Below are 13934 nucleotides of genomic sequence, written 5' to 3'. Positions count from 1 at the left end.
CGATAATCCCCCTAAACCTTTGTGCTCCACCTATTCTGAACATTCCCGATTTTAATGGCTCCACCATTGGCTGCCGTGCCTTCAGCTGCCTAGGCCCTAAGCTCGTGAATTGCCTCCCTAAACCTCTCATAGAAATAAAGAAAATAGATGCAGGAGTAGGCCATTCGGCCCTTCGAGCTTGCACCACCATTCAATATGATCATGGCTGATCATGCAACTTCAGTACCCCATTCCTGCTTTCTCTCCATACTCCTTGATCCCTTTAGCCATAAGGGTCACATCTAACTCCCTTTTGAATATATCTAATAAACTGGCCTCAACAACTTTCTGTGGTAGAGAATTCCACAGGTTCACAATTCTCTGAGTGAAGAAGTTTTTCCTCATCTCGGTAATAAATGGCTTCCCCCAAATCCTTAAGACTGTGACCCCTGGTTCTGGACTTCCACAACATCGGGAACATTCTTCCTGCATCGAACCTCTCTTTCCTCCTTGAAGACGCACCTTAAAACCTATCTCTTCGACCAAGCTTTTAATCATTTGCCCTGACATATGGCTCAGTGTCGTTATTTTTTGATAACACTCCGTGAAGCGCCCTGGAACGTTTTATTAGGTTAAAGGCACTATATTCTCTCATCAGCAAGTAACCTTGCAAAAACTAAGAAATATTATTATGGGAACTGACCACAAGATAGCTATGGCTGAGGAAGGCCATTCAGCCCATCCATCCAGCGAGACCCTAGAGTCATCCATCACAGCATCCAACCATTTAAGTTATGCTGCAGCTATACAAAGCCCTGGTTAGACCACACCTGGAGCACTGTGAGCAGTTCTGGGCAGCAAATCTTAGGAAGAACAGAGAGCGAGAGAGTGCAGCGTAGGTTTACCAGAATGATACCTGGACTCCAAGGGTTAAATTACGAGGAGAGGGTACATAAATTAGGGTTGCATTCCCTGGAATTTAGACGGTTAATTGGTGATTTGATCGAAGTTCACAAGATATTAAGGGGAACTGATCGGGTAGAGATAACTATTCCTGCTGGTTGGGGAGTCTAGGACTAGGGGGCAGTCTAAAATTCAGAGCCAGACCTTTCAGGAGTGAAACTAGGAAATACTTCTACACACAAAGGGTGGTAGAAGTTTGGAACTCTCTTCCGCTAACAGCAATTGATGCTAGATCAACAGTTAATTTTAAATCGGAGATTGATAGCTTTGCTAGTGCTGTTGGGAAGGGGTTAAACTAATATGGCAGGGGGATGGGAACCGATGCAGGGAGACAGACGGAAGTAGAATGGGGGCAGAAGCAAAAGATAGAAAGAAGAAAAGTAAAAGTGGAGGGCAGAGAAACCCCAAGGCAAAAATCAAAAAGGGCCACATTACAGCAAAAGTCTAAAGGGGCAAAGTGTGTTAAAAAGATAAGCCTGAAGGCTCTGTGCCTCAATGCGAGGAGTATTCGTAATAAGGTGGACGAATTAACTGCGCAGGCAGTTATTAACGAATATGATATAACTGGGAATACGGAGACATGGCTCCAGGGTGACCAAGGCTGGGAACTCAACATCCAGGAGTATTCAACATTCAGGAAGGATAGACAGAAAGAAAAAAGAGGTGGGGTAGCGTTGCTGGTTAAAGAGGAAATGAACGCAATAGTAAGGAAGGACATTAGCTTGGATGATGTGGAATCTGTATGGGTAGAACGGTGGCATACCAAAGGGCAGAAAACGCTAGTGGGAGTTGTGTACAGACCACCAAACAGTAGTATTGAGGTTGGGGACAGCATCAAACAAGAAATTAGGGATGCATGCAATAAAGGTACACAGTTATCATGGGCGACTTTAATCTACATATTGATTGGGCTAACCAAACTGGTAGCAATACAGTGGAGGAGGATTTCCTGGAGTGTATTAGGGATGGTTTTCTAGACCAATATGTCGAGGAGCCAACTAGAGGGCTGGCCATCCTAGACTGGGTGATGTGTAATGAGAGAGGATTAATTACCAATCTTGTTGTGCGAGGCCCCTTGGGGAAGAGTGACCATAATATGGTAGAATTCTTTATTAAGATGGAGAGTGACACAGTTAATTCAGAGACTAGGGTCCTGAACATAAGGAAAGATAACTTTGATGGTATGAGATGTGAATTGGCTAGAATAGACTAGCGAATGATACTTAAAGGGTTGACGGTGGATAGGCAATGGCAAACATTTAAAGATAACATGGATGAACTTCAACAATTGTACATCCCTGTCTGGAGTAAAAATAAAACGGGGAAGGTGGCTCAACCGTGGCTAACAAGGGAAATTAAGGATAGTATTAAATCCAAAGAGGAGGCATATAAATTGACCAGAAAAAGCAGCAAACCTGAGGACTGGGAGAAATTTAGAATTCAGCAGAGGAGGACAAAGGGTTTAATTAGGAGGGGGAAAAGAGAGTATGAGAGGAAGTTTGCTAGGAACATAAAAACTGACTGCAAAAGCTTCTATAGCTATATGAAGAGAAAAAGATTAGTGAAGACAAACATTGCAGTCCCTTGCAGTCAGAATCAGGTGAATTTATAATGGGGAACAAAGAAATGGCAGACCAATTGAACAAATACTTTGGTTCTGTCTTCATGAAGGAAGACACAAATAACCTTCCGGAAATACTAAGGGACCGAGGGTCTAGTGAGAAGGAGGAACTGAAGGAAATCCTTATTAGGCAGGAAATTGTGTTCGGGAAATTGATGGGATTGAAGGCCAATTAATCCCCAGGGCCTGATAGTCTGCATTCCAGAATACTTAAGGAAGTGGCCCTAGAAATAGTGGATGCATTGATGATCATTTTCCAACAGTCTATCAACTCTGGATCAGTTCCTATGGACTGGAGGGTAGCTAATGTAACACCACTTTTTAAAAAAGGAGAAAGAAAACGTGGAATTATAGACTGATTAGCCTGACATCAGTAGTGGGGAAAATGTTGGAATCAATTATTAAAGATGAAATAGCAGCGCATTTGGAAAGCAGTGACAGGATCGGTCCAAGTCAGCATGGATTTATGAAAGGGAAATCATGCTTGACAAATTTCCTAGAATTTTTTGAGGATGTAACTAGTAGAGTGGACAAGGGAGAACCAGTGGATGTGGTGTATTTGGACTTTCAAAAGGCTTTTGGCAAGGTCCCACACAAGAGATTGGTGTGCAAAATTAAAACACATGGTACTGGGGGTAATATACTGACGTAGATAGAGAATGGTTGGCAGACAGGAAGCAGAGAGTTGAGATAAATGGGTCCTTTTCAGAATGGCAGGCAGTGGCTAGTGGGGTGCCGTAGGGCTCAGTGTAGGGACCCCCAGCTATTTACAATATACATCAATGATTTAGATGAAGGAATTAAGTGTAATATCTCCAAGTTTGCAGATGACACTAAGCTGGGTGGCGGTGTGAGCTGTGAGGAGGATGCTAAGAGGCTGCAGAGTGACTTGGACAGGTTAAGTGAGTGGGCAAATGAATGGCAGATGCAGTATAATGTGGATAAATGTGAGATTATTCACTTTGGTGGCAAAAACATGAAGGCAGATTATTATTTGAATGACAGCAGATTAAGAAAAGGGGAGGTGCAACGAGACCTGGGTGTCTTGGTACATCAGTCATTGAAAGTTGGCATGTAGGTACAGCAGGTGGTGAAGGCAAATGGCATGTTGGCCTTCATAGCTAGGGGATTTGAGTATAGGAGCAGGGAGGTCATGCTGCAGTTGTACAGGCCTTGGTAAGGCCTCATCTGGATTATTGTGTTCCGTTTTGGTCTCCTAATCTGAGCCAGGACGTTCTTGCTATTGAGGGAGTTCACCAGACTGATTCCCGGGATGGCAGGACTGACATATGAGGAGAGACTGGATCGACTGGGCCTGTATTCACAGGAGTTTAGAAGGATGAGAGGGGATCTCATAGAAACATATAAAATTCTGATGGTACTGGACAGTTTAGAGGCAGAAAGAATGTTCCCGATGTTGGGGAAGTCCAGAACCAGGGGTCACAGTCTAAGGATAAGGGGTAAGCCATTTCAGACCAAGATGAGGAGAAACTTCTTCACTCAGAGTTGTTAACCTGTGGAATTCTCTACCACAGAAAGTTGTTGATGCCAGTTCGTTAGATATATTCAAGAGGGAGTTAGATAGAGCCCTTACGGTTAAAGGGATCCAGGGGTATGGAGAGAAGGCAGGAAAGGGGTACTGAGCTGAATGATCAGCCATGATCTTATTGAATGGTGGTTCAGGCTCGAAGGGCCGAATGGCCTACTCCTGCACCTATTTTCTACGTTTCTGAAAACCAAAGGTATTAAGGGATATGGAGTTAGGTCGCAGATCAGCCGAGATCTCACTGAATGGCGGAACAGGCTCGGGGGGAGCTGAATGGCTTCCTCCTATTCAAATGTTCCAAAGTTGTCAGCTCTATTAACCCATCTGAAAGAATATTCCAAGTGTTGATCACTGTGTGAAGAAGACATGAGTCTTAGATTGTCCTAATTTTACCCCGCGTCCCTTGCTCTTACTATCATGGTTAAGTTTTGAGTAGAGAAATAGAACATTTATAAAAAATGGACTAAAAAATAAAAGTCACTTGGAATTGAACAAAGTGCGTACATAGACATCCAACAACAGTTACCTGTATTTATATAGCACCTTTAACGTAGTGAAACGTCCCAAGGCGCTTCACGGGAGTGTTTATGAGACAAAACGAAATTTGACACCGAGCCACATAATGAGAAATTAGGGCAGGTGGCCAACAGCTTGGTCAAAGAGGTAGGTTTTAAGGAGCTGCTTGAAAGAGGAAAGAGAGGTAGAGAGGCGGAGAGGTTTAGGCAGGGAGTTCCAGAGCTTGGGGCCCAGGCAACAGAAGGCACGGCCACCGATGGTTGAGTGATCATAATCAGGGATGCTCAAGAGGGCAGAATTAGAGGAGCGCAGACATCTCGGGAGGGGTTGTGGGGCTGGAGGAGATTACAGTGACAGGGAGGGGCGAGGGCCATGGAGGCATTTGAAAACAAGGATGAGAATTTTGAAAGCGAGGCATTGCTTAACCGGGAGCCAATGTAGGTCAGCGAGCACAGGGGTGATGGCTGAGCGGGACTTAGGAGTTAGCACAAGCAGCCAAGTTTTGGATGACCTCTAGAATGTGGGAGGCCAGCCAGGAGTGTGTTGGAGTAGTCAAGTCTGGAGGTAACAAAGGCATAATAGCAACAGGTGAGCTGAAGTAAGGGCGGAGACGGGCGATGTTACGGAGGTGGAAATAGGCGGTCTTAGTTACGCCGCGGATATGTGGTCGAAAGCTCATTTCAGGGTCAAATATGACACCACGATTGCGAACAGTCTGGTTCAGCCTTGGACAGAAGTTGGGGAGAGAGGTGGAGTCAGTGGCTTCGGTCTTCCCAGCAATCAACTGGAGAAAATTTCTGCTCAGTCTGACAATTTAGAGACCATGGAGGGGTCGAGAGAAGTGGTGGAGAGGTAGAGCAGGGGTGTCATCAGCGTACATGTGGAAACTGATGCTGGGTTTTCGGATGATGCCGACAAGGGGCAACATGTAGATGAGAAATAGAAGGATAGATACAGGAAAAAATACACACATAGATATATCTGTACACATATGCACATATATAATAACATAGACACACATACATCAATTTCACAGATATGAAGAAACTTAGATTTTAGTTTTAGTTTAAAGTAAAATAGAGTAAAAACACATTTATAAAAAAATGGAATAAAAATGAAAGTCACTTGGATTTGGAGAAAGTATATATACATTTGGGGGAAAAGTGACAGGTCTGTTGGGTATCAGATCCGGACTACAGTCGAATGATTGAAATATTTAGAAAGTTGATCGGGGGAAGAGAGAGGGAAGGGAGAGGGAAGGGTGTGGGCAACAGAACAATCATGTCATCCTTACCCCATTTCCTCTCAGATTGCAACTGTGATCAAGTGTCCATGTTGCGGGGGCGGGGGTGGGGGGGGGAGAAATAAATCAATTAAAAATGGTTTTTAAACGAAATAAGCAGACACTGCAACTCAAGGAGGAAAAAAAAAAGGCCATTTGTTTTCAACCCAAAAATGCAAGAGGAGGCACATTTTTCTTTGTCAAAAATGGGTTAGGAATAAAAGTATTTGCAATGTTTAAAAAAAGAGAGGGAGGGAGGGAATAATAATAAACATTTGCAGAGCTCAGATTCTTACCTCTGTAGTTCTGGGTTAAACTAGCTGTGCAAGCTCAGTTTTTCACCTTTTCTCTTCATCCCCTCACACACACTAACAAAACACAAGAGCAGCTTTATCTATAATTCGAATTGCGAGTTATTTTCACAATCACAGCCGGAAAACCAGTGCTGGAGTTGTTTTTTTTGCGGGGGGGGGGGGGGCCTTCTTTCACCTCACAACAATTCACCTCATTGCAGGGCAGGCGATCGGCGCGGAGGGCTAAAAAAAAAAGACAGCTGGACGGTTTGCGCATGCGTCGGGCTGGGGCTGGCGAGAAGGACCCCCCAACCCGCGGTTTGTTTGACGGTTGGCTACGGAAGCCGGGCGAGCGAGAGTACGGATTGCGCCAAAGGGCGGTTCGCGCAGGCGCACTGGTTCCCGCCCCCCCCCCTCTTCTCTCGCCTCGCTCCTCCCGCCGCCAGTTTGACGGTTGGGTACGGAAGCCGGGCGACGCGCTGAGTGCGGATTGCGCCAAAGGGCGATACGAGGAGAGAGAGCGAGACAGTCTCTCTCACACACACAGGGGGAAAAAAGGCGGCGGTGGCGGTGATCGAATCTTGCTCGCAAAGAAAAAGGATGAGTTTGGATAAAGCAGAGCTCTGCGAGAGTCTATTACTATGGGTGAGGTTTAATGTATAAACATTTTACTCGGCTTATTAACTCTTTTTCCTCCCCCCCCCCCCCTCACCTCTCTCAGTTGTTTGCAGGTTGGATTTGAGGTGTTGTGAAGAAGGACAACTTCCCTCAAGCTCCATCTACAGGAGGCTCCTGGCTGGCAATTTTAAAAATGTTTCAAACTCCAACAATCCCACTCAAAACAACAGCAGGAAAATGCTTCAAACCCAAAACAACAGCAGGAAAATGCTTTAAACTCCATCTCCACTCAAAATACCAGCAGGAGAATGCTTCAAACTCAAAATACCAATAGGAGAATGCTTCAAACTCTATCTCCACTCAAAATACCAGCAGGAAAATGCTTTGAAAACAAAATACCAGCAGAAAAATACTTCAAACTCAAAATACCAGCAGGAAAATGCTTCAAACTCAAAATACCAACAGGAGAATGCTTCAAACTCAAAATACCAGCAGGAAAATGCTTTGAACTCAAAATACCAGCAGAAAAATACTTCAAACTCAAAATACCAACAGGAGAATGCTTTGAACGCAAACAACGGCAGGAAAATGCTTTAAACTGCAACTTCACTCAAAATAACAGCAGGAAATAATGCCGCGGGATCTTTTATGACCACCTGAGAGAGCAGACGGGGCCTCGGTTTACCGTCTCATCCAAAAGACGACACCTCCAACAGTGCAGCGCCCCCTCAGTACAGCACTTGGAGTGTCAGCCTGGATTTTTGTGCTCGAGTGCCTGGAGTGGGACTTGAACCTTCTGACTCAGACGAGAGTGCTGCCCACTGAGCCATGGCTGGCAGTGATTAAGTGGAGAACAGAAGCTGGTTAAATAGCAGAAGTAATAGCTTCAGTCAACAGGAGGGATGGTGAGAGAAATAGAAGAGATATACAGGGCCCAGAGAATGTGTGAATAGTTAAAGGATACCTAGGCAGAGGAGTCCTTCATGGACTTCCCTATCTCTGGGGGTAGGCTGCCCACTGACCTATTACAAGCCCATCAACTCTCTCACCTACCTAGATTATACTGCTTCCCACCACGCGTTCTGTAAGGACTCTATTTCCTTCTCCCAGTTTCTCTGTCGCATCTGCTCTTGACGATGCCCCCATCTGCAGCAGAGCTTCCGAAATAGCCTCCTTTTCCCCTCGGCTGAGGATTCTCCATCCATTGAGGCCCTCGACCGAGCCCGCCCTTCCGGCCCCTTCTCCCAAGAATAGTGAGAGGGTCCTCCCCTACCAGCTGCCGCATTCAACAGTTCATCTTCCGCTAACTCTGTCACCTCCAACACCAACCCACCACCAAATGATCACTTTACAGTACATTCTCTTTTTTTTTTTCCTTTCTTGTTTGTGTTCCCTGCTGCCCCCATCCTTTTTTCCTTATTCTCTGTTCCCTTTTCTAAGCATCCCTCTAAGATCTTCCCGTTCTGATAAAGGCTTATTATACCTGGCACTTAACAGTTCCTTTTTTCACAGATGCTGCCTGACCAGAGCGTTTCCAGCATTTTTGAGCATCCCTGATTATAATCGCTCAACCATGCTTTCAGCTGCCTGGGCCCCAAGCTCTGGAACTCCCTGCCTAAACCTCTTCACCTCTCTTTCCTCCTTTAAGACGCTCCTTAAAACCTACTGCTATGACCCTCATCTGCTGTAATTTCTCCTTATGTGGCACGGTCAGATCTTTGCCTTATAATACTCCTGTGACGTGCCTTGGGACAGTTTACTACATTAAAGGCTCTATATAAATACAAGTTGTAGTTTGATTTCCAGCATGTGCAGTATGTTGTGAAAGTTTGGAAATGAGTTCTGCATGTACAATATATAAACAATATGTTTAGTTGTGCAACAACCCTTTTGTTTTTAAGGAATATGCATTAGTTGCTTGAAAAAGAAGGATATTAAAAAAAGTATGAAGTATGCGCAGGAGGATGCGATTAGTTTAAAAAGCTCTTGGCACAGATTTGATGGGCCAAACCTGCCTCTTTCTGCCTGCGAGGTTCTCTGATTCCGTGAATGAGTGATTTGGCAAGGCATTTGATTGGGTTTATATAGAGAGCAATTTTATGATCAAAGTGCGAGATTTTTAAAGGAGTTGGACATTGTAGATTAAGTTTTGCACGCAGAATTTACAGTTTAGGGGTAACTTTTAAGTTAAATTCTGGCGATGAGTGTTCTAGATGATGGGGGCCCCTGGAACTGGAGAAGTGTCAAAAGTTGCAAGGCTGCAAGAGTATTGCATCATCTCCGATGCTATCCTTCAGACGGGATGTTAAACCGAGGTCTTGAGTGCCTGTTCTGATTCAAGCATGTCGTTTGTACGATGTGAAGAAGCGTAGTGAGTTCACCTGCCCTTTTAGCTAATATTCCTTCCTCCAGCAAAGGCACCAACTAAAGAAACAAATTGGTCGTTTGTCTGATCACTATTTGCAGTTCAAAGTGTCGCTGCTACCTCCAAGCCAGACTCTGGAAGCAAGGAGGCTGAAAAATATGACTCAAGAATTTTGCACGTTAATAAATTTGATGCTACCACTTTTTTCAGTCGTTGACGTGAATCACATCGATTCATTTAAGGGGAAGCTAAATAAGTATATGAGGGAGAAAGGAATAGAAGGATATGTTGGGGTGATATGAAAGAAAGACTTGGATTTATATAGCGCCTTTCACAACCACCAGATGTCTCAAAGTGCTTTACGGCCAATGAAGTACTTTTGGAGTGTAGTCACTGTTGTAATGTAGGAAACGCGGCAGTCAATTTGCACACAGCAAGCTCCCGCAAGCAGCAATGTGATAATGACCAGATCATTTGCTTTTTGTTCTGTTGATTGAGGGATAAATATTGGCCCCAGGACACCGGGGATAACACCTCCTGCTCCTCTTCGAAATAGTGTCGCGGGATCTTTTACTTCCACCTGAGAGGGCAGACGGGACCTCCGGTTTAATGTCTCATCCGAAAGTTGGCATCTCCGACAGTGGAGCACTCCCTCAGTACTGCACTGGGAGTGTTGGCTGGGCTCGAGTCCCTGGAGTGGGATTTGATCTCTCAACCTCCAGGGACTTGAGGTGGGAGGAGCCTCGTGCGGACCATAAACACCGGCACGCACCCGTTGGGTCGAGTGGCTTGCTCTTGTGTGCTGTAAGTGCAATGCAAGTATCGGCTTGACCCTGTTGGGTCGTACTTCAACCTCTGAATCAGCCGCTTCTGGATTCCAGCCCCACGTTGAAACATGAGCTCATGGTCCAGGCTGACGCTTCAATTTAGCACAGGGAGGAGTGCTGCATTGACAGAAGTCCAGTCCTCCCAAGGCCCTATCTGCCTGCTCCCGAGGTTTAGGTGGATGTTAAAGGTCCTCTCGCTGTTTGAAGAATCGAAGCAGGGAGTTCTCCTGGTGTTCTGGCCAGCATTCTCCTTCATACTGTAGAACAGACAAACTGGTGATTCATCTCGTATTACCATGTGCAGCTTGGCTGTCATGTTGGCCAACAGAAGCCACTGCACTTCAAAACTTATTTATGAAGCATTTGGGACATGATGAGGTGCTATACAGATGCATTCTCTTTCTCCCCCCCCCCCCCCCCACTAAATTATTAAACCACTAAGTTCATGTTTAAGGCGGAAATACTGTCCTATTTTTTTTTAAACACTGAAATGACAGTCAGAAAGTATCACGATTATATGTGCATAGAACGCTCAAAATGACTGTGCAATTAAAGTTGGTTGAAGTTCTGTCTTTTGCTGTTTTTTCGATGCTGAATGTTGGTACTGCATGTAAGGTGTTGGTGCAGCAGTTTTGCTGGCCACTTTCTACTTCAATCTTCCCCTCATCCCTTTTCTTCCCCCAGACACCCTTCAGGGTTGGGAGTCTCGACTATTTTTGAAGTTGCACTTGAGAGAACTCCCTGCTCAAATGCAAATAGTGTGCAATTGTTGAGGTCCTGCCCGAACCAGCAGAACAGGTCGATCGGGCCTTGGCATAGTGTCCAGTCCAAAGGGTGACATTTGCAGCAGTCGCTACCGCACTGAAATGTCAGCCTGCATTTTATGCTCCAGTTCTGGAGTGGACTTTGTCCCCGCAGGCCTCATAGCAGAGACTTCAGTATTAGAAAGACTTGCATTTATATAGCGCCTTTCATGACCACCGGACGTCTCAAAGCGCATTACTTTTGAAATGTAGCCACTGTTGTAATGTGGGAAACGCGGCAGCCAACTTGCACACAGCAAGCTCCCACAAACAGCAATGTGATAATGACCAGATAATCTGTTTTTGTCATGTGGGTTGAGGGATAAACACTGGCCAGGGCACCAGGGATAACTTCCCTGCTCTTCTTCGAAATAGTGCCGTGGGATCTTTTACGTCCATATGTGAGAGCAGACAGGGCCTTGGTTTAAAGTCTTATCCGAAAGCCAGTGCAGCGCTCCCTCGGTACTGCCCCTCCGACAGTGCGGCGCTCCCTCGATACTGCCCCTCCGGCAGTGCGACGCTCCCTCGATACTGCCCCTCCAGCAGTGCGACGCTCCCTCGATACTGCCCCTCCGGCAGTGCGGCGCTCCCTCGATACTGCCCCTCCGACAGTGCGGCGCTCCCTCGATACTGCCCCTCCGACAGTGCGGCACTCCCTCGATACTGCCCCTCCGCCTCCGACAGAGAGGCGCTCCCTCGATACTGCCCCTCCCCCTCCGACAGAGAGGTGCTCCCTCAGCACTGCACTGGAGTGTCAGCCTAGATTTATGTGCTCCAGTCTCTGGAGTGGGACTTGGAACCCAGAACCTTTTGATTCAGGACACCTGGGAGAAGGCCGGGAAGTGCTACCCACTGAGTCACAGCTGACAAACTGTTAGAGAAACAAGTTCAAAAGTTTAGCCTTTCTGAAACTCCTACTCTTTCTGTTTAGTATAACATTGTATCTCTGTCACCTCCTTAGCTCCAGACATTTCGCGTGCCATCGCCCTGTACCACCAAAGAGCAGTTGACCAGCGGAGTTGCGATCGCTCAGGTCCTTAACCATATGTAAGTTGTCCCAGAAGTTTTGGTTCTATTTCACAGTTGACGTTTGTTAGAGACGATGTGAAGTGTTCTTGCCTGTGGATTAATACTGAGAACTTCATTAATACGCAATTACTTGAGAGTGAGTTACAAGGCAGTCGCTGGGTTTGGGCAGTGCTCAAAATGGTTTTATAAATGGCATCTGAACCATGAAGATCTATACCCCATTTATACTGAAACAGTTGAATTTCACGTGGCCTTGCATACAAGCAGTAGAGTTTATGTGTAGTGTTTATAATTGAACTAGGGTATACAGATCTAATTTTCTCCGTTTATATTTTGATTATAAATTCCTATGTCTACATTTGTAATGGATGCTACCTGTGAACTTATCACAATGCAGTACTGCCACTGCCAAGAGGGTGTAATTATCATTAAGTATCTGCGCTCCTTTAATTCTGGCCTCTTGAACATCCCTGATTATAATCGCTCAACCATTGCCTTCTGTTGCCTGGGCCCCAAGCTTTGGAACTCCCTGCCAAACCTCTCTACCTCTCACTCCTTTAAGACACTCCTTAACCTGCCCTAATATCTCCTTATGTGGCTCAGTGTCAGATTGCGAAGCGCCTTGGGATGTTTTACAATGTTAAAGGCGCTATATAAATACAAGTTGTTATTGCTACAATTTTACATGCCATTATAAATGTGGACACAGGAATTTGAAATGGAAAACGCCACCAGGAAATTTGCATACAAATAAGATTTTTAATATATTAATTTATCTCCAGAGGCAGCATTAGAATAGAAATGGGATCCTTTTCATGATTTCCGAGACACGCAGTACCACATCCTGAAATAGCTGCCATCTCTTGCGGGCAGACTGTTGTCCGTGGGAAAAGCAAATGGCCACAGGTGCCTACCATTTGAGGCAGCCGTTCTGCTCTGGTCGAGGGTAGATTAAACTCTCAGCACATCCATGCAGGTAAGCAGTACAGTCTCCACCTCTACCGCCCGCCCCCCCCCCCCCCCGGCGACATTAGCGAATGTCCGAAATAACAATAGCACTTGGAACAAATAAGCAGAAATGTGTTCAAAGTGCACAGTTGTTCCCACATTCACTCTCGAGTCTACTCCATCATATAAAATGTGAATTTGGAGCATACGCAACTGCAATATACTGAGCGGCCACAGGTGGCAATTTGGGAGGTGATGCCAGCACAAAGTAGCCATTTTAAATCTGCTCACTAAGTGAAAATGGTAACCTTGTACTGCATGTACGGCGGGAAGAAGTAAGATCGGTTTTCCTTAGCATTATAAGCCAAGGATTCATGTGGTCAGTGCACCGTTTCTAAGTGTAACCCGCAGATGTGGAATATGCAGAGTTGCGCATTAACAATTGCCTGAAGACTAAAGTCGTTCTCTAGTTTGTGGGTTCACGTCGTCTGTTGCTCTGGATTGTGCCAAATGATTCACACAATGTTTTCTGTATTGTTTCCTGTAACTGCTTTCAGTCGCTCTGTCTCTTTTCTCTAGTGATCCCTCCTGGTTTAATGAGGCCTGGTTAGGACGTATTAAGGAAGATATCAGTGACTGGAGGCTGAAGGTACGGTGGTAGAATCCGGATGTTTTTTGTTCTTTTCAAAACCGAAACGGGTCAACTCACCATGTATTTCGGAGACAGACCAGTGCTTAAAAGTTGGCCCCGTCTGTTTTGCTGGAACTGGCAAAGTTTATCACACAATATAGAAATGGTTTTGCAGTCCGAACATTTTTGGAGCAAATTCCAGATGTTACTCCTCACATGTACAGACCAGATTCAATCCCCTGCTCTACGCTGAATTGGGGGCAGGAGGCCACAAAAGCACTTCAGCGAGGAAAAGGAACCAGTTGGCTGTGACTGCCACTTTGATTCATTACCTAGTGTCACCGGGAATGACCAGGGGGGTCCGGCCAGGCTACGATCCCCACTCTCAATCAAATAGCCTTGCTGTCTAGGAAGAACAGCTATTTGGAAGGTGTACTGGAGGCTGACGAGCATGTCGAACCATGCCCAGTGTAAACCAGTACCTTCAGTAACAGACCAGGGAGCAAAAAAAGA

General features: G+C 45.6%; 2 protein-coding genes across 4 annotated transcripts in view; one reads left to right on the top strand and one right to left on the bottom strand.

Moving 5' to 3' along the window:
• LOC139237955 (uncharacterized) overlaps positions 1 to 6387 on the bottom strand; it is a 31845-nt gene extending 25458 nt beyond the window's left edge. For both annotated transcript variants that reach the window (XM_070867287.1, XM_070867288.1), the window contains exon 1: positions 6204 to 6387. The gene's annotated coding sequence lies outside the window, so the exon portion shown is untranslated. The remainder of the gene's footprint in view (positions 1 to 6203) is intronic.
• A 289-nt stretch (positions 6388 to 6676) lies between these two features.
• Positions 6677 to 13934, top strand: part of hook2 (hook microtubule-tethering protein 2) — a 59836-nt gene continuing 52578 nt past the window's right edge. Inside the window, exons 1-3 of one of the 2 annotated variants that reach the window (XM_070867285.1) lie at positions 6677 to 6845; positions 11775 to 11860; positions 13370 to 13439. In XM_070867285.1, the coding sequence (XP_070723386.1) occupies positions 6801 to 6845; positions 11775 to 11860; positions 13370 to 13439 (201 nt within the window). In that variant the 5' untranslated portion in view covers positions 6677 to 6800. Of the gene's footprint in view, positions 6846 to 11774; positions 11861 to 12624; positions 12819 to 13369; positions 13440 to 13934 lie in introns of those variants that run through there. The other variant, XM_070867286.1, reaches the window with a different exon arrangement.

The sequence above is a fragment of the Pristiophorus japonicus genome, chromosome 24 (assembly GCF_044704955.1).
Source record: "Pristiophorus japonicus isolate sPriJap1 chromosome 24, sPriJap1.hap1, whole genome shotgun sequence".
Classification (NCBI taxonomy): domain Eukaryota; kingdom Metazoa; phylum Chordata; class Chondrichthyes; family Pristiophoridae; genus Pristiophorus; species Pristiophorus japonicus.
The sequence above is the reverse complement of the archived record's forward strand: the minus strand, read 5'-3'. Positions and strand labels throughout refer to the sequence as shown.